The sequence below is a fragment of the Triplophysa dalaica genome, chromosome 14, assembly GCF_015846415.1.
Source record: "Triplophysa dalaica isolate WHDGS20190420 chromosome 14, ASM1584641v1, whole genome shotgun sequence".
In the NCBI taxonomy this organism is placed as follows: Eukaryota; Metazoa; Chordata; class Actinopteri; order Cypriniformes; family Nemacheilidae; genus Triplophysa; species Triplophysa dalaica.
This window is the reverse complement of record NC_079555.1, coordinates 5,306,939-5,327,087: the sequence shown is the minus strand read 5'-3', so window position 1 is coordinate 5,327,087 and position 20,149 is coordinate 5,306,939. Positions and strand designations below refer to the sequence as shown.

Sequence of the window (20,149 nt, the reverse complement as noted above, 5' to 3'; positions counted from 1 at the left end):
GGACCTTTTACGTAAGTAACTTGGCAAACTGTTTCCTCCACACCACTGTTTTGTTCATTATAACTTGTAGAGCTCTGTGCTGTATGTTTCCAATGTGTCTTTACCAACATATAAGGTCTCCGTTTTCTTTCTTTTTATTTCGTTTGCATTGTTAAATTGAGACTGAGTCTTAATGTGATGTTGGATGGGCTCCCTGTGGGCCCCGTGGCACAGCGGTGTACATACAAAAGTGAACTACACTTCCCATGACTCCTGGAATTTTTGCACATAGAACTGCTGCCCTTATTTCTTCTGTGTTTTTCTGCTTCTATCTACAGCTGGGTTGACGCTGCTGCTCTGTGGCTTTTGTAACACACACCTTCGACAGGAAAAAAAGCCTAATATGTGAACCAGTTTCAATCAAAATAAACTGTCTGTGAATATGTTTCAAATATAAAGCTTTTAAAGCTTTTTTATTGATAGGTTAATCTAGACGTTCATTCATTCAGACGTTTGCTGTTAAAGCATTTTTGTTCACCCTCTTTTGACAAGTAAGCGAAATATGAAAAAAGTAACTTACCTTACTATATACTATTACATTTTTTCTGTTATGAGAATAACAAAAATCTAAATATCACTGTTATGTCCTCAGTTCTTGAGAAAAAATACAACAAAATGCTTTACCAGTATATACCAAAGTTAGCATTTCTGCCATGATCCAGAGGCCGGCGGCAAGAACGGTCACAAATAAAAAAATTCCAACGTTATGGGCGTGACATTTAAGAATGTATTTATTACCAATATAGTACACCTTCGGTTTCTATTTTACTAAACCCCTGATGATGGAGTCCAGACATCATAAAAATATCCCTACTATTTTAATAGTTATCTTAAAATGAATTCGTTTTGGCTGTTAAGAAGGGCACACATTTTTGAGGGAATTTTTTGTAGGTGTTCAAATGTGCAAACCAGAACAATTCAGAAAGTATGCCTCTTCATCTAAGTAGGCTAGTTACTATAATAAATATTGACATCTTACGACATATCAGTATGGCGGAAACCTTTTGTGAAAAAACTTGTTTTTGGGGAAAACTTTATTCATCGTAAGGTTGACATTTGCATGGAATTGACAGACGCACATGCTTCTTTACACCACATGTGCATTGGCAGGACAATACTGCTGTTGTCAATTCTTGATGACCACAATCCTTAAAAGAAAAGAAATGGATCCATAATACAGTACATTTCTTTTTATTGCTAAACTGAATAGAAAATCGGTATTCGTCAGTGTGTGTTTGTTTCGTACCTTCCCCTGTTTAACATCAACCTCCACCAGAAGTGAGCCAAGCTCCAGGTTTTCACAAAACCTGTTCTTCAGCGGAATAGACCGATAGCCTAATAAAAACAGAAATTGAACAGATCTTTCTAAACTTTGGAGGAAGCCGTCATGTTTTTCTGACACTTGTTAATATAACATTTTAATGATTTTATATTACATTAAACAGTGTCGCTATTGTCTTTAGAGTAGTGCTGTAACAAAAATGACAAATTCAAGGTTGTACTAAAATAACACTTCATTTTAAGTAATAGTACTTACCTGAGCGAAATACCTCTGACAGGAAAAGTCATTGTGCGATAAAACGTGACATCAGAAAACATATCTTCCATAAAAAGCGCAGGAAGGTAAGGTCTGGCTCCTCCAATCGGAAGCAGGGAAAGGACCACAAGCTGGGATTCAAACTCAGGTTGACGGATGTGCTGCTGCAAAACATGTCAACGTACAGTCCACTGGACCACTTGGTGCCCACTGAGAAGACTATTTTGATATCTAATGCAATAAATGCCAGAATACATTTTCCCCTCTTTATCTCCTCCTCATGTTTAGAGATCTTCCTGGAGAAAGGAAAATAAATCAATGGGTATCTTTTTCATTATTTTACCCACACTCTCCATTGCCCTCTATCACCATACAGAATTCTCTTACCATGCAAAACCGTGCTATGAATTCTGGTGTTGGGAGGCAATGTTTGATGTTGAATTTTGAAAGGCTTTATGCAGAAAGTGCTGACTATATCCTGGAGCTTAAAAAAATCATAATGTCGCAACACATACTTGTTGCCATTCGTGTAAATCGTTCCAAACACAAACAATTATTCAAATTGAGGAAAACAGTAAAACAAAGAATTTACACAGTGGGAATGCATTATTAAAGAACCTGATGTACAGGGCAAAGGTGCCAGGCTGATTTCCTTGTTTGATAAGAAAGCCTTCATCTCGAGGGATCTTTTATCAGATAATCACCCCCCTCTCCTTGACTTGACTTGAATGTGCTATTTCTATCTACATACACTTGCATGCATGTTGTTGCTGCCAACACACAACTGCTCAGAGCGCATTTCGAACATATGTTATCTCCTTCTGCAAACAAGCGAAAGTATGACAACATCTTAGTCCTGCCGTTCATCAGGGAGGGATGGAGTAAGCCGTTGGTTGCAATTCGCTACTTTACCCATAGAGGCAGCAAAACTTCATAGTGGACCTTTAAGGTGCTATACATAAACTTTGATCAAAACAAACCTTTAACAATTGATAATGATACGATTTGAAATATAATTTTGGCAACAGGGGTGTTTCTTGAATATAGACATCCGCCATAAATAGTAAATGTATACATACCAGTAAAACCAGTTTTGCTTTTCTGTGTAAAGTCTGTTTCACTTTCTGCTTGGCCAAAGGTGCGTCAAAATTGACACACCTGTTCTTGCTAAACTGGAAGTCCTTGAATGTCTCCCATTGGCGAACCTCTTTGATCTCAGCAATGTACACCAACAATGCAAGTTTTTTTTTTAACTTTTTGTTAAGACAATAGATCATTATCATCATCCCTCCAAATCTGGTTTAATCATAAACACTAGGCCTACTTATATTTTTTATATGAGTCTTACAGCCTGATACACCGTCATGACGGGGCCCATTTCCAGATGCCCAAAAATCATTTCATCTTCTGTAAGTTCATCCTGCTTACTGTTGTCCATCATCTCTGCATGTGCCACACACACAACACGGAAAATGCTTTTTTTGCTGTTACATCATATGCTGTTGGACAGATGGAATTTAGCAAATACTTTAATGAAACAACCCACAATGTAAATGGCTTCTTAGATTTATAATAAGGATTAATTTGACAAATAAAAATGCATATCCATGGTTTAAACCATTTGGCAGTTTAATATGTACACATTTATTCAAAAAGTTGTTCTGAATGAGTTTGTTCCTTTACTTAAAATGATCTTTTGAAAGGCAGGTTGCTCATGTGATAGTAATTTGATGGAATAGTTTAAAACAACATTCCTCTCACGAAATGTGCATATAATGCAAAAACCACGTAAGAGAAACATTTACATAAAAGCCCTTCATTTGATAGAACACAATATATATTTTTAAAGATATTTAATATGATCTGGAAATTAATAAATGTAGTCTTGGCAACTTGACATTAAGTTAACGTTCATTTAGATTAACCTTATGAAAAAAACATTTGATAAAATGATAATGATATAATCTACATATTTAAAGCAGCACAAACAGCTTATTTGTAAATTCTACAAAGACTTTACACTGTTGAATATTCTTAGCTATGCTTACCTCCGCGTTTCAGTGCTTAGAGCAAACAGAGAATTGATAAATTGTCATCTGGTGGTTATTCTCCAGACCTTTCAAGCAGCTTGCGAAAAATGACATCCTTTGACGCAAGCCATTTTCACACAGTCATATCGGTAAATGACACTGCCACACAAATACTGGCATTAGGTCTTTTTACCGGTACTTTATCATTCCTACATATGTACCAAAATACCTTAAGAAGAATACAATTTATTCTATATGATACGTTTATTAAGAATAAAGTATTAATGATGCCACGTGTAAAACCGATATTTCAAAGACTTCATATATGGAGTGAAAAATTACACTTAAATAGATTCACATAAAATACAGTTTCTTTATGGGTTGATTGTGATGATTTGTAATCTGTCTTGAATGGGAGCTAGAATAAAGGCTTTTCTTACAGGATGGACATGATCCTACAAGGCCACAGAGAATAATCAAATTGCTGGGTTTTGCTGATCTCTTTATGTAAATGTTGGCCAACATGTCTGCAAGCGGCAGAAGCAAATGTTTGCATGACAGATTAAGACATTTTATCATAAACGAGACAAAGACTGATAGGCCTATTCAAAGAATTCTTCTGTATTGGACAAGCAGACATCTGTAATAAACTCATTCTTTCACACAACAGAGAATCTTTTGCAGGCAAGGATTATATTTTCTGATAAAAGTATGGCACTTTATGTGCATCTTTAGCTTTGAAGCAATGTATGGTGACATATTACTCATTCAGAATTTGACACATTCATTTGTCATTATAGACTACTGATAACAAACTTGAGCATGTTTATCCTATATCAATTAAACAGATAAAACAAATAAATAATGTCTGCAAATGTTTAGGACAAGAAGTGATAGTTCAACACAGCTGCTGAGTATATGAAAAATAAACGACAGTCTTATTTTTGTGACAGCTAATCATCAGTTTCAGCCTGAACACAAAAATCCTTCATTCACTCTGCACTCAATTTAAAGATATAGTTAGCTCAAAAATGTACTTTCAGTATCCGCGTGAATACACAAAGCTTCATTTTTGGGAGAACTATCTCTTAAATAAATGTACAGCTTCTTGCGGTCACAAAGATTCACAGAGAAATTACTAAAGACCATTGCATAAATTCTCTGTCCGTTTCGTTCCTATGTGAGCACACAATTGAGCTGCAACTTCCCGTCTCTGAGGCCTGTTGGAGAACCAGCAGTGATAGATCAGCAGTACCGAGAGAAACGGACCCTTTTAAAACAATACAACCAGGAAGAAACAGCACTCTTATTTTCCTCATGAGTAAAACTTGCTATTGTTTATCTTCTGCTGTTGTTTATTAAACCTGTAGAAAGAGAGAAGGACAGATATGAATATCCTCACAGTAAGCGTCATACATCTTTTAATTCATTCAGTTTACTTCCAACACACCTCTTGTCAGAGTACATGACCAGGTCCTGCGAGGGTTCATCGCGGCGATGAGGTGCTGCGTTACGCTGAAGGCTTGAATGAGTGTCGTAGAGACAGAATTCATTGCTTAAGTCCGTAGGCTTCTTTTGCAATTGTCTTGAGGAGGAGTAGAGTTCCTCTTGTGCTTTCTGGAAACAAGTCAGATATAGATATTCATTTCAGTTTCAATTTAAAACGATTCACAGGGTAAATAAGCAAATATATTGTTTTACCTCCACTTGTTGTATGTCAACATACACCAGGAGAGATGCAAGCTCCAGGCTCTCACTAAACCCGTTCTTTAAAGGGACTGATCGATACCCTGTGAAATTAAAAAGATTCGCTTTCTGTACCCGAATTTCAAAATCATTAATTTTGTTGTGTACATGCGTTAGATAGACATACCCGAGCGAACTCCTTTCACAGGAAATGTAGCTTGGGCCAAAAAATTGGGGTCAGAGAACATGTCCTCCTCAAAGACCACAAAGCGTAGGAAGGTGAGTTCTGGTTCATACACATTGAAAGTAACTTCCTCTGAAGGCTGATTGTGCTGTGCGAGCCATACGGGGTTTAGTCCATTACCGGCTGTGAGACATATTAATTCACTAAACATTTTGCTCGAGTTCAAAAAGTAAATCAATTTTATTTATAAAACACTACTATTCAATCATCTTATTCTAATAAAGCTATATTTATAATAATTACATTTTGTTAAAGTCAGTAATTTGCCATATTATAAATAGTCTTATTTCTAGAAATATATGTTTCTGAAGATCTAACAAATTTTTGTAGTCAAAATCGGATTCCTAATACTAAAACGTTTGAAAATAAAATCAGTCTCAATCGCCTTACGGCAAACCATCGTCTTGAATTTTCTCTCATCTGTTTGGCCACACAGTTCAATCTCCACAAAGGGGCTGGTGATGCTGCGACCAGGTTTGGGTAGATGCCGTGCTGCTATCACCTGAGCGACGGAAAATCATTAAAAACTGCTATAATATAAACTGTATTTGAACTTATTTACAAATGTAAATGCTAATGCTAATTTTTAATTCAACCATGTTGAAATGCTTCTTAAAGTTTAGATGGCTATCAAGGTGTATTAAAATGTGATTTTCACTCCAGCCATTGCTCATTTCTCAAACTTAAATAAAGGTGAGATGTTGTACCCTAATTGTGATGTTGTATTTGACATTCCTCTTCTCTTCATAAGGGTCGTAATGATCTGAACGCATCAATTCAGGCTGGAGCACATATCCTGTACTTCCATTTAGACTGAAGAGGGCACTGTTCAACTGGGTGTACTTATCTAGAGAGAAATAAAACCGTAGGTCACATTGTAGATTTCATTTCACAAGCACTATTTATATATTTATTTATCAAGAATCAATTTTTGTTCTTACACTATCTAAATTAAACCCCTTTTAGGGTTTAAATGTATTGATTTCCACATGTTTCTTACCAGCCGTTTGAAAGTTAAGTGCCGCCATGTGGCAGCCGCACATCCATAGGGGATATGGGTCATAGTTGGAAGAATCCACTCTTTGACCCTTAGGATAGATGCGACTCAGTGCCTTTCGGTTGTATGACATAAATTGAGATGACTTAATTCTGGCAGGTGTTTTATTCTCTACGAAGGATCTGACCTCTTTGTAGGTATAATTGTCTGGTAGGGATAGAGAATCAGTCAAACGCCACAGCCTTGCATGGAAAAATGTTGTTTACATTCAATTTACATTATCTTATTTATACATATGTAAAAATTCATATTTGAATAAGCGTCTGTACCAAAGCGGTCCTTTTCTTTGCTGCGAGGCTGGCAATAAACAGCCAGCTCTGACATCTCATTTGCCACCTCCTCTTTGGTCTCAACCTCCTTCTGTTTCTGTTTCTGCAGTGGTAATTCAGTTTATTATAGTTTAGTCAATTTAAAACTATCAAAACATTAGTGTAAATTAATATAATATAATGAGAAATGTTGTTTGAAACTGAAATAAGTACATTTTTGAGGCTCTATCATTATTAATACAAAAATTAAATACTAACTAAAACTGAAATAAAAAATAATATAGCAAGATAATAAAATAAATGAAATATATATATATATATATATATATATATATATATATTAACAAAAGCAAAAAAATAACAATGTTTACACTAAAATATATAAATCTACAATAAACCGGAAAACAAAACTATAACTCTGATGGGAATTTAGTGCAAACATTCATAAACTCCATATTTAGTACACATTATACATTTCCACTCACTTTACAAGAGAAATAAGTACAAAGTTCAGAATGGCAGTGGTTCAAATTTCTTCCAAGGTCCTGTCTACACCCAACATTTAAACACCCACTGAATTTCCCAAGTTACAACCAAAAAATACTGTACTATTAACAGAACATGTGAAGGAAGTCGGCAACGACCTAAAGTAATGGCGTCGGCCACGTGACTGTAGCTTTTAAAAACCTGATCATCAATGAGATGCTTTTAAAAAGAGATTTCTTTCTTTTCAACAAAATTTTCTGGGAAATGTCCAGCTGTATTAAAGCATACTATAGTATTTAGGAGAGAGCTACACTTCAAATTTAGATTAACAGAAGTAGATTCAGTAAAAGCATACCTCAAACGCTCGGTTTTCCTCTCTCTGTGTGATGTCCCAGGCCACCTGATACCATTCGTACAGCTCCTCAGTGGTATCCGTGGCTAAATCAAATGGCAGCATATCCTCTCTGTTTTCTTTAAACTGTAAGGTCACCACCACAGGCTTGGAATGTTTGGCTGAGCGAACTGGAAACATGATCACGAAACAACACTTTATCACATCATTATTAATCCTTACTAAACAAAATCTGTAAAGATGAAAAGTCAACTTACCTACGCTACACTTTGAGATGTCCACCTCCCCTTTACATAAGTCACCTAATGGGTTTTCCTCATCGGCCTGAAGAAGATGAAGTCATAAAACACATTTGCATTCTGCATATACTGTATGGTTTGTTCATGAGCAATGCAAATGACAGGCGAGGGAAATTCAACCAAAACAAAGGATGCACTATTTTCTAAAACATATTGAGCTGCCTCGCTGCTATTAACATATAATCAACGTCCTCGCAAATTATGCTGGGAATGCTTTTTTTTATCAAGAAACAAATGCAGTGCTACCTTTCTCCTTGGTTTTATGGCTGCTTTTTAGGTTTTGGAACATAGTAACCATCTATCAAATGTTTGTAATACCTTGAAATTCTCTCTAAACAACTAAATGCGGTTTACCTGGTAGTTGCCCTCACATGAAGAGTTTGCCACTTCTTCAACATAATTTGAAGGGAAATAGTGCTGCAGTTTTCCACCACTGTCTCCTTTCCACCTGCAAGGATAGGCCGACATAAACAAATACATTAAAATGACCCTGCAGTTAAATGGGGGTGTCACTTTAATTTCAAGGTTTATGTTCTGATATGCACCAAAAGTATTATATAACTGCAATGGACCTTTGGACAGGGTAACACCATTATTTATTGCAAACCTTTGTAACCGCATCATAATAGCAAAGCTTTAACCAGTGCATTTGACCCGAAACCTGTGGAATGTACATAATAAATGACTCTTGATCAAAAAACTCACCATCCATTGGCTTCCTTGGTAACATTATGAATCAAAGCACCCTTAGAAAAGCTGAGTTCATCTAGACGCATGGCCTTGTAGTCATAAAGAGCCTTCACTGTGCTTTGTGGCTAAAGAACAACAACACATCGAAATGAGACATGAAAACCACACAACCTTTCGACAGCTTCCACAGAGTCAGAAAGGCTTTAGTTTTCTGAAATAATACGAATTTGTGAATTATGTTTGACACGGACGATTTAGAAACATGTGGCATAAACATGACATCGCTGTTTCAGTCAGTGTTCGTTTCCTCTTTAGAGAAGATTGGTTTCCTCTGCTAGAGAAAGAGATAGCCAGCACTTCCTCCTCAGCCCACAAAGATGACCTCCCATGCATGCAAACATACGGAAGCTGTCTGCTGTGAGAAAGGCTAAACTTACCAGAGATGGTTCTATCTCATTGGCCTCCACATACTGTTTGGACTCATAAAGTGAAGCAGATATGTGTATCTGAAAGGACAAAAACAGAGCATTAGTTCTTGCTTATTTAACATGAGACTGAACAAAATCATAAGCTAATATATAGTGTCAGTGAATCGACTGTGTTGGAATTCCACATGGATGCCGTGATAATAAACTGTTCATTGTTTCACGTTTCTATGTTATTCTCTGGTGCTAAATCTATGATTTCTCAAATGCACAATTTTATATTCTTTTGTGCAATTTTACCCCATTTCTTTGTGGTAATCTTTCGAGGTTTTTTACTCTAAAAGTGTTTTGTAAGAATAAATATGAAACAATTTTAGGTTTTAACAAAACCTAAACTTTCAATTGGAAAAGAGATCAAGATTGCTACTCGTGATGACAACATGCAAGTGTAACATGCAAACTGCGGCCCTGGCATAGGAAGTGGTGTACAACTTTGTTCACAACTTTGAAAATTTTATTTTATGCCGCGTAAAACGAAATGTTTTACAATCACTGCCTTTTGTTTCTTAGCTGTGCCCGCAGCTGTGTGAAAATTAGTTTTGCTCAATTCCTATGATGGTCAAGACCTCAGTAGTGAGGATGTTTTGTGTGTTTTTGCCACTTTGTTTTACAAAACGGCGCAATTTCTTACCGAACTAAAGCGTTCCACTAGTTCAGGTGTCACAGGGTAGCGCAGCTTGATTTTCCGGTAAAGCGGCTTCTTGCGGAAATACTCGACCAATTCCACCAGGCTCTCGAACTCGCTGGAGCCGCCAAGCACATACATAGTGCCCTCTTTGAGTATCCGGCAGTGCTTCACCATCCCTTCACCTCTGCATTTTACCATATAAACCCACAAAAACACTTAGATCACTTTGCAACAGCCACAAAGCAGCCATTTATAGAATAGTATGCAAGACGAAAATAACGCTGGTCCAAAGCTTGTCCAGAAGAACTTCCTGTTTCAGTTTAACACTCCTCAAATGTTTAAACAAAATAAAACCTACCGGGCATTTACAATCGAATCCAAATGTTAAAATAATTTGTGTAAGATTTTATTATAAATATAAGTGAAAAAACTGTAACAAGAAGTGCTTCTGGACCAGTGTGTACAAAGTGGTCTAAACCACCTTAAGTTCAAGAGCGTGGCTGTTTGACAAGATAAAACCCACCAGTGTAAGTGGGATTTTCCAGCAGGGTGAACACCAGCGGACTTTATTTATGCTTATGGTGTTACCGTGGTTAGGGATGAGGAAGAAGATGTAGAGCAGAACCTGAAGGTGATGGCGTATGAGTCTGGTTCTTCTCTCTGTCGGATCAGGAAGGCTCCATCTCGAGGGATTCTTATCAGATAGTCCTCTGCCTCACCTCGGCTCAAGTTGCAATAAAACCACCTTAAGACAAGAAAGCCACAAACTCATGTCGATTGTGCACCTGCTTTTATTTGTGAGTGCATGAACAGAAGCTCAGAGCTTGACCACGTGGTCTCCTACGGCCCTGTTGGCCGGGATGTGGTGGGATGTGGTTGCGTTAATGTAGAAGCAAGCATTAACAAACCCTTCATGCAGATGCTGGTCTGGTCGAGGCACAAAATCGGTGAGACGCAGGTTAAAGTCCTGACAGCGGAGAAGGTTTTCTCTGTAATGCTGGATGAGCTCAAACACACTGGGGAAGTGAAGGTTTTCTGTCAGAAAATAGACCGTGTAACCTCCTTCTACGCTGGAGCGGATTCGGCAATGCTGAACACGTCCACTGCGCCTGAAAACAGCATTCAGTACATTCATTTAGACAAATGTTTTGTGACCAAGGCATAAGAAACTTATTTTAGATGCATTTTGAACTCTAACTGTAAATATCAACATTCTAAATATTTTCCAGACATGTTTTAATAAAGATTATTTTGTCATCTTGAGTTAACAAGTGTTAAAATAATTGATCCATCCCTATATAAATAACTGTTTGACTATTTGAGAACCTATATTTTTTATTTAATCTTTTGAATTGGTTGAGATAGGTTTTCTTACTTCTTTTTGTACCATTTAATGGAATTTGAATAAAAATAAATGTGTTATAGGTATAGTTACTACAACATGATTTACCAGACTATCTGAAATATGATATAACCACCTGAACGTTAAGTTACGGTCAGAAAACTGTTGGAAAATTGACGGAAGGAAATAAGAAGCTATCATAGGCTTTTAACTTCAAAAGCACCTTCATACGTTTAGCTTCATACCCTTAACACGGTAAAACTCTTTAAAACTCAAACTTTAGTTATTTAGATTATGAAACATAATAAACTTAATAATATGATTTTAATATTAAAGGTTAATATTGAGATTAAAATGCTATCCAGTAAATGAAGACATACAGGACAAAGCCATGAAAATATTAAAAGTATATTAAAGGTCCCAATTCCCCAGTCAAGGACTACAGAGAACGGCTGGGATCGGACTACGGCACTCTACTTCCCGGGTACATGATGTCACTATTCCAAGTGCTTTTAATAACCTCTGCCCTCAGGAATAAACCAAAAAAGGGGCGAGACCCTCCTTAGAGAAGAGGAAGAGCCGCTGGAGTAGTGTTTGGTTATCAGAGATTGTAAAAATTTGACTGAGCTACGTGCTAAACTACTTTCACTTTCATCACAGTCCTGCAGCTGGTAATAAGAATTCAGCTACACACATTCTAAGATAACCAACTGTCAAATAACAGCTTCCATGACTTTAACATCGGCTGTGAAAGCTGTTCTGTGTAATACACTGATATTGTGTGTGTTTGCGCATACACTTCTAAAACACTTATATGAAACGTCCAATGAAATCCTGCTTGCAAATGTCTCCTGGTCAATCTGTTTGTTTTATTATCCAACTGGGGTATAATATATAAAGGCAAAACTTACGCTTCTGTTATTAGTGTTAATTAATATAACCGGTCTGATGCCATTCGTTCTGGTGTCATTTCCCTCGCCATAGTAGGAAAAATATATGCGTTCTCTGATAAAGATTGGCGTTTGCACATGCACTAGCAGACCTCAGTTACACTCCGATCTGTCCGCATGTTTATAAATGATAAAGTGAAGACGCCATCGTTACTGTTTATTACTTAAAGCCACAGTTTATGAATACACGTGCATTGAGAGGGGGACCGACCAATCACAACAGCCTGAGAAGCTTGCTGATATGGCATGGGTGGAACATCTTCACACACGCTCTAAGCGGGGAACCAATCACGACAGACCTGTTCAGCTTTACCAATCAAAGCGTTTCGGAAGGAGGGATGTGAGAAGTTATGTGAGAAGAGGGACAACGGTGAACAATAGAATTGAAATATGTGTAACATAATGCGTTTTCAAGTTAAAACATGAACATTCATTGTTAAACACCCCAAAAACACAATCAAAGCTTCAAAAACAGCAAAATAATGGCTCCTTTAATATTAAATTAATCTGCATTTATAGTTCGAAAAAAGACTAAATTAAATAAAAGATAAAGAAATGATCACATAAACAATACAAAAAATGATATAAGTGGAAGTGAAAAAGTGAAAGTGACCACACACACGCACAGCAAGTCGTGAACACGTACACCCGGAACCATAATGAACAAATCAAATGATGTTCTGTAAAGTATACAGGTACACATTACCAGAACGAGAGGGTGCAATCGTTGACGAAAGTGTCGCTCTCTCGCACCAGGAACGTTCCGTCAACTCCTCCCGATTCTGCGCAATATTCCTGTAGCAGTCTCTCGGCTGTCTGTCTGCCCTCTGACATCCTGCCGTGAAACCAAGGCTCTGACTGATGCCGCTCAGCGCCAACCTGTAATGACTGTGAACACATTTGAATTAAACTCGGACAATCTTTTGGATGTTCTGCTCTGAAATAGACTTGCAGGGATTCACCTTTCCTGTGTCGTCTTCTAGCTCATTCTCCTCAGCATAATATAACATCTTATTCTCGATCACACAGTAATGCTGGTACCATTTCTGAACACAGACACATTTACACAGAAAATGTTAAATATCATTATGTGTGGCATAAACATAACAGGAAGCATGGCGGACATGTTTAGCAGACTTTGGCACCTCATCTATTGGGTCCCAGATGGAAAGTTCACCCTGCTTATCCCCTTTACTAAGGTCCTTTTTGGCCAAGTTCTCATCAATGTTCAGTCTCTTGTGCTGTATGGAAAAGTGAGTAGCAAACCGGCTTATACACCATTGGATTGCATTGAACAGATCTGTGGGTTATTCTGAACAGACTTTATTACCTTGATGATGATCTTGCCCTTTAGTTGGGTTGGTGAGGGCAGCTGTTCAGCCTCTGGTTCCAATGGCTCAGTCAAAAGCTTGTCTTGGAAAACATCTTTAAACACCTGAGCCATCATTTTCTGTTGCTTGACGTCGCAGTGTTCCTCTATGGACAGCACAATAGGGTACCTACCAAAGAAAGGCCATCTTTATAAACACCACAATAAGGCACACAAAAATATGTTAATACTATAATATATACTCATTAATAAATGAAATAAAATGACACAGTCAAGTTATCCCAATGAAAATGTACTACTAGTTTACAAGTCTATTACTAGTAATCAAATAGAAACAAAAGACATGTTTGCTATGGTGAAACCATGAAAACCACAAAATAACTGGTTTAGCTAAAGTTACCATAGCTTAACCATGTGTTAGTTGTAGTAAAACTACAAATGCTATAAATACACCAAACACATGGTTACAACACTTTAAGAAAATCATGAAATCATGGTTAATTTTCTTAAGCTTTAATGCTTTTGGGGAAAAACATTATAGATTCTTCGCATTGAGACATTACTTTCATAACAACTAAAGACATTATTGCAAGGATTTAAACCATGATAAATGAAAGAATACTACGCAGTTAATGAACTTGTCTTCATATTTTCTTATTCTATGCCACTACACTGTTTTTAAAACTTTACCATCTAAACAATACACAGCTATTACACTGCATTACATAAGTTCTTAACAGGGGGGCCGTGCCCCAGAAGGAGTTCCAAGGGGGCCTCAGGATGACTAATAATTTAAAAGTAGACTAAATGAAAAACAAAAACTACTTGTCAACTGTTGTATTGAATAAACACTTTTCAAGTTAATGTCAATAGTAGAAATGTTGTGTTTTTGTGAGCGGAATGGGGCCCTTTGTATATTGTTGAATAAAGTGGGGGCCCTGGAGTCGAAAATGTTGGGAACCCCTATATTTCAATAATATGGGTTTTTCTTGTACTACATTTCTAAAAACTGTAAAAATCGTAACATAAAATAAGAAAATACGATAAAAAAATAACCCTTAGCCTAAAAAGGATGAATTCTCTCATAGCAAAATACATGCATACAGTATACAGTAGCCTATATGTTTTTGACAGGTTTGTAAGATTCGCCCATAAATGTATGAATGTGTATGTTTTTGGGGACTAACTCAGACGTTGCAAAAGCATGGTCATTGATGGCCTTCACCACATCTTTAAACTTGATCTTGGAGGTCATGGTTCGACCGTGGTATATGACGGGTTCATCCGGACCATTCCAGCAGTCCACTGCATTACACACACACACAAAAATAATGGCAGTTGTTAGTATTGGACTCTGCCTTTTTAAGAACCATTTTATTGGTCTAAAGAGAAATCCGATAAGTGCATGTATTAGTTTAACAATATTAAAGAATATCGATGCAGAGATGGTTCACTAACACTCAATGCAGCGACAACCCAGCCTCAAACAGCGTACATAGGCTTCTGTTGATGACTCACTCCGCAGCTGATCTCCAGTTAAATATCTGTGACAAATAAAAAGAAACACATGAAGTAACACAGGAAGTCTGTCATGAAGAGGCATCAATGGTGTCATGAGCAAGCATGAATAAAAACAGTACTTACGTGTTGTGAGAAGAGTTGATCCAGTAGTGAGACAGAGGGTTGTTCATATCCAGTGGATTTATCTCTGAGAACTTCTCATCCCAAATAGAGTTTTCTTTTGAGAAGAGAAAACAGAGGAACTACAAAGGAAGAAAGAGAGAAGGAAAGAAGGATAAAGAAAAAATGAAGTTAACTTATCAACTGTAAATATAAATGAACGTACATGTAACAGTTCTCTATAACGTGTACCTCCTCAAAAGTAAACGCAGGATCATTGGTCTTCCTCATGGTGTCATCAATAAAGATGGTCATCAACTCCCGTACCTGATTCAGATTGTTGGCCCAAGTCTCCTACAAAATAAATGTACATAAAAAATCATGTTTTTTTAAATCAGGGAATGATTGAAATATAGATGAGTAAATTGGAGCAAGTAGGTGTATAGATGACTAGATGAATGAATGTGTAAGTAGAAAGAAGTCAATCTTACTCTCTGCTGATATAAAAGGAATCTTTGAAAATCACAGAGTTGAACAGGCTGGTCAGAGTTACTGCAAAGAGAAAAACATACATATTGTCATATTCAAAAATAATTTACATCCATAGTTCTTAACTAGTTTTGCTTCAGAAACCTATCCAACCCTGTTTCGTTTTTGTATGTAACAAAGTTGTTTTTCACTTTCAGAATTTTTAATAGCTTTCAGAGATGATGGGATGTTACACAACCTTTCGTACTTGGTATGCAAATGAGGAAATTCAATTTCTTGAAGAAATTAACGTTTTTTCAACAACAAACGAATTACACAGAAAGCATTTGCTACTATTTAAAATGCTTGGTTAGTTTAAATGGTTAGTTAGTACTCAGATTTTCCCTGCCGTCAGCATTAAGAAGAGACCTGACTTCTCACTAGTTAGCAAACAGTTAACAACTCATTAATTCTTATTATATCAAAACAAAAGAACTGTTTCTCACCCCAGGATGAAAGCACATGACTCCTTTTTAAACTCATCTAGTATCTAACAAGACAAAAAATATGGAAAGGATGAACTTAGCACAACAGACCCTTATGATTTTAAACAAATCAAAAACTTTGTAAAACAATAAAATAGAACTGATAAACCAGTGACATCCAAATCAAATCGCTTCCTAAAACAGCACTCACCATCTTTTGGTTTTCAAATACCAACAGATTGTAGAATTTGTGAAACTGCTCAAAATCCAGAACGTCTTTCTTTGCTCCCACAATCTGAAATTAATAAATTCAGACTTTAAAAAATGACCTATAGCCATTACCTAAATGTTTTACAAACTAAAAAAATATGTATACCATGTTGGTTCTTTTAGTTTTATTTATATTTAAAATTTTGTAGATTTTTAGATTTATGTTAATTTCATGTTTTATATATTTTTTATGTTGCTATAAAAGATTATTTTTGTATTTTAGTTTTTGTCTATTATTATAATTTTGGTGCCTGTACAATATTTCAGTTTATTTCTGAGGCAACATTTCAATAAAACAATATTGTTTAACAATAGTTTAAGATTCCCAATCAGTTTTAGGCCAATATTGTATTTGATTTCAATAAAGAGAAACGTTTTCAAAGTATTCATTTATGTAAACTAAAAGAACCATCACGTATTCATTTTTTGTGTTGAATACGCAAATCTAGTAGAATTTGTTCACTCTTAATCCAGAGCATGCAAACATTGTCTATATAAGCGCACGTTTCACTGTGTCTGTCAACACATAACGCATTGTTCATACCGCAAATCTGTCCTTCAGAAAACGTCCACCTGGTGCTTTAAAGTTTATCTGGGGCAAAAGAGACTTGAGCTCTTTCAGAGAGATACTGTGAGACACAAAGACAGCATGAAATAGCAGAAATGGGGTGAGACAGGAACAATGATGCATGACTGTAGTTGAGACTGAAGTGTGAATGAAAGAGGAGAACCTGTTCTTCTTCGTCTGATCAACAGAGTACATCTGCTTCCGCAGCCAGCTAAAGAGAAAACAGTAAATAAAGCAAACATACTGTATCATTTGTGTCATGGTTTACAGATTCATGAAGTGTGTGTGCATACTGTACCTCTCTATAATCTCCGGCGTGTTAGTCGCCAGCGTCTCCTTTCTGAGTAACTCCAGTCCTATCAGCCATTTTTCTGCATCCTCCACCGAATCAGCTGTGTGGCACAGTCACAGCACGAGAACAGTCAAAAATAAGCTTTTAGTCATTTCTTAACCACTTACAGTCAAAGGCAAACACATAAGCAGAAGCATCATGTCTAACCAACCTCATGTCACTTAGCTTTGATTTATAACAAAACATTTCATGGAATTTGAACCTGGATAACACCAGAATAATATTTTCTCATTTCAGTTGGCTGACTGCAGATGTTGAGTATTATGAATTTGCATGCGTTTAGACCTGTACAATGAATATACTGCACATACCGCCTAGACTGAGAGTGTTCAGAACAAACTGAGATCCGTAGAATATAGTAAAGCATGTGTTTGGGTCTGTGTTTCTGTCCTTGAATCGATCAAAGTCCTTGGAGTTTTTTCCTGGCCGCACTTCCCGCATTTCGAAAATGTCCACTGCAAAGAGAGGTCGCACCAACAACAGCAGTTAATGGCCAATGCTTAACCAGGATGTACATAAAAAATAAAGCGAGTCTTTGCGAGATGAACGAAGGTGAGAAAAAAGGGACCGTTTGGCACTGACGATGAAAACTGCATGTTGCCACTGTGAGAAATATTGGGTGTCATGCTGATGCAGACACCCAAAGTGTCCCGACAACACACTTCTCTGGTCATTCTACATAAATACTCTATACTAGCTACTATGCACAGAAATGATGTAATATAGCCAACTATAGTGCTTCAAACAGTTAACTCTTATGGTTCAATTGGTTGCATCTGGCAATGTCAATGTCGTACACTGGTTTCGAGGAATGCTGATACAGATAAAATGTAAAATTTCAAAGTCACCTAGGTTACACTTCATAAAATATCTTCCAAATAAACAATGCAAGTCGTTCATATCCCGATTACGCTTGAGGATTCAACACTCACACACTCCCTCCGTTTTCTCAGCCGTCCGCGTCCAAGCCACCTGTCTGGTTTCCATGATGACTTGAACCGTCAGCCTCTCCATCTTCTGTCTGTACACTGTCATTACGATTCCCATCTCCAAATCTCGCTTTATCAGGCTCTTCTTGTACTCGGTCAGGTCTCCTTGCGAACTGCGACCCGCCATTGCTGCTTCTGGCCCCACACTGACTAATATAGACAATAACAAGTCTAGTTAAGCAGTTCACATGAGGTACATGTCGAATTGTATGTAATGTGGATTTGCAAGTTGTTCTTTCTCTAGAAATACATTTTGATTGAAATTTGAATGTCCAAACACTGTAGACTTTTTTTCATAGAAGATCATGGATTATATGGTAGCTCGCATCAATAGGGATACTGTATGTAAGTTCTCCGTCATGCGTGCTTGCTCAGATGCAACAGCTGAAGAAAAATACCTCCAGCAGTGATGCGTGATTAAACAGTGCACCTTTCATTGCTGTATGAGAGTTGTCAGTTTTCCAAACTGTTGAACCATGTCAAGCAAAGCAGAACGTTCCGTGTCCTGTTCCTTATAGCAGATACTATTTGCAATGCAAACGAGCAAGTAGTCGGCTACGCCGAAGCTGTCCGAGAGCTAAAGCGAGTCCCTCTTTAAAAGTAATACATTAACCTAGAAAACTTTGTGTGGTTTGACTTTCCATTCAGAAACCTTTGTACACTATCAAACACCTTTACCATCTAGAGCTCTATGTGCAAAAGAGATCATCTAACCTCCCTGACACAAGAACCAAGACAGATCTCACACTAAACGTAACGATAATCAATGTAGTAATAAAAATAGGACTAGGAAAAATGACAATAAGGTTCTGCTATTTCACAATGTAAGTATGACCTCTTCGTCTTTAGTATTCAAGTAATTGTTATCATTACCAGAGGGAGACACACCTGCTCGTCCATGATTTACATTTTTACAGACCACAGAACAAGTACTTGTGCATCTTGTTTTGTACTTTTGGATAACGTTGCGAGTTCTTCAAGTAACGGTTTGAGGACAAATAAAAATACAATAAAAAAACTCTTGAAAACTTGACTTAAGAGTAAAAAGTAGGACTACAAACACGTTTTAGACATGTGACCTTTCAAACGCGCAAATTTGGACTTCGATAGCTATTATATCACCCACATGATTGTAGCATTGTTATAAAAAAAGCAACTTACCCAAGTTTAGAGAATTAGATCAATGGACACTTCGAAAAGCCGCTGTAAACAAACTAACTCGCATTTTAACACTTAAAAATGTAATTCAGCATTGAGTAAATATATATGATCAGTCTAGTCACAATGTGGTCAGTTCCTCTATTCGCTAAACACAAGGAAGTGAAGAGTACATTATGAGAATAAAAAATCCGGAAGCAAAATTATCTATGCAAAATCCCCAGGGAAGAGAAGGCGATACGATGCACCGCACTGTACAAACTATCGTCCACTTGCGCGGGTGTAATAAAGATGAAACGTGTTACATTTGATGCATGAGATATTTCTAAACGGACTTTTGAATGATAGTTGACGCGCTGATCAAAGGCGCACGTTGCCATTGTTCTTGATGTCATCGTGACATCATTTCTTTCTTGTATTGTTACAGTTCATAACAATAAGTTAATGACTGCCAAATTAGATGAGGAAAGTAAAGCAGCTTTTACAGAATTATAAAAGCGTTTCAGAAAATACGAAAATGAAAGCACCTGTTGCCGGCTGTCACACAGACAATGAAAGTGGTCTTCAGAAATAGCGAATTGTTGGCATTCCTTCAAAAAGTGAAAAGTAAAGTTTCCGACGAATCCGCATTTTACGGTTTTAAATTCGCTTTTAACACGTCCTGTTCCAATTTATTTGCATTCGGATTGCGGCAAAGTGCACCGACAAGAAGGGGCTGTCCGGTTAGCTACTGTGTAAACAGACATATCTTGACTTTGTGGAAACCATACTCCCTCTTCTGTTACATTTGGTAACTGGTTAACCAACTCAAATGA

At 37.0% G+C, this 20,149-nt stretch overlaps 1 protein-coding gene and 1 long non-coding RNA gene across 3 annotated transcripts; both read right to left on the bottom strand.

The window, feature by feature from the left end:
* Positions 1–571: 571 nt before the first annotated feature.
* LOC130436035 (uncharacterized) lies at positions 572–3,618 on the bottom strand. The gene is made up of 3 exons (XR_008908902.1): positions 1,577–3,618; positions 1,286–1,374; positions 572–1,187 (listed from the first exon to the last, which is right to left on the bottom strand). It is a non-coding gene; the product is annotated as an uncharacterized LOC130436035 (long non-coding RNA).
* Positions 3,619–3,851: 233 nt separating this feature from the next.
* On the bottom strand, positions 3,852–20,049 carry LOC130436032 (1-phosphatidylinositol 4,5-bisphosphate phosphodiesterase gamma-2-like). 2 transcript variants are annotated; one of them, XM_056766940.1, is made up of 33 exons: positions 19,862–20,049; positions 18,120–18,326; positions 17,499–17,642; positions 17,134–17,227; positions 16,999–17,046; positions 16,812–16,896; positions 16,209–16,292; positions 16,019–16,062; positions 15,536–15,596; positions 15,297–15,398; positions 15,069–15,187; positions 14,883–14,968; positions 14,612–14,729; positions 13,425–13,593; positions 13,240–13,335; positions 13,057–13,140; positions 12,801–12,982; positions 10,711–10,911; positions 10,428–10,547; positions 9,806–9,986; positions 9,127–9,195; positions 8,705–8,814; positions 8,354–8,447; positions 7,958–8,024; positions 7,704–7,870; positions 6,863–6,965; positions 6,537–6,740; positions 6,244–6,383; positions 5,927–6,038; positions 5,480–5,659; positions 5,308–5,396; positions 5,057–5,223; positions 3,852–4,970 (listed from the first exon to the last, which is right to left on the bottom strand). In XM_056766940.1, the coding sequence occupies exons 2-33, from the start codon at positions 18,301–18,303 to the stop codon at positions 4,922–4,924; spliced, it is 3,753 nt and encodes a 1,250-aa protein (XP_056622918.1). In that variant the 5' UTR covers positions 18,304–18,326; positions 19,862–20,049; the 3' UTR covers positions 3,852–4,921. The 2 variants fall into 2 exon arrangements, with proteins under 2 accessions (XP_056622918.1, XP_056622917.1); XM_056766939.1 differs by lacking the exon at positions 19,862–20,049 and adding an exon at positions 19,338–19,622.
* Positions 20,050–20,149: the final 100 nt, after the last annotated feature.

Excerpts from the sequence above, each read along its gene's own strand:
- LOC130436032 (XM_056766940.1), bottom strand. The coding sequence starts at position 18,303 with ATGGCGGGTCGCAGTTCGCAAGGAGACCTGACCGAGTACAAGAAGAGC. Across the intron at positions 5,224-5,307 it reads TTGACATACAACAAGTGGAG|AAAGCACAAGAGGAACTCTA; the intron begins GTAAAACAATAT and ends ACTTGTTTCCAG. Across the intron at positions 4,971-5,056 it reads GTCATGTACTCTGACAAGAG|GTTTAATAAACAACAGCAGA; the intron begins GTGTGTTGGAAG and ends CTCTTTCTACAG.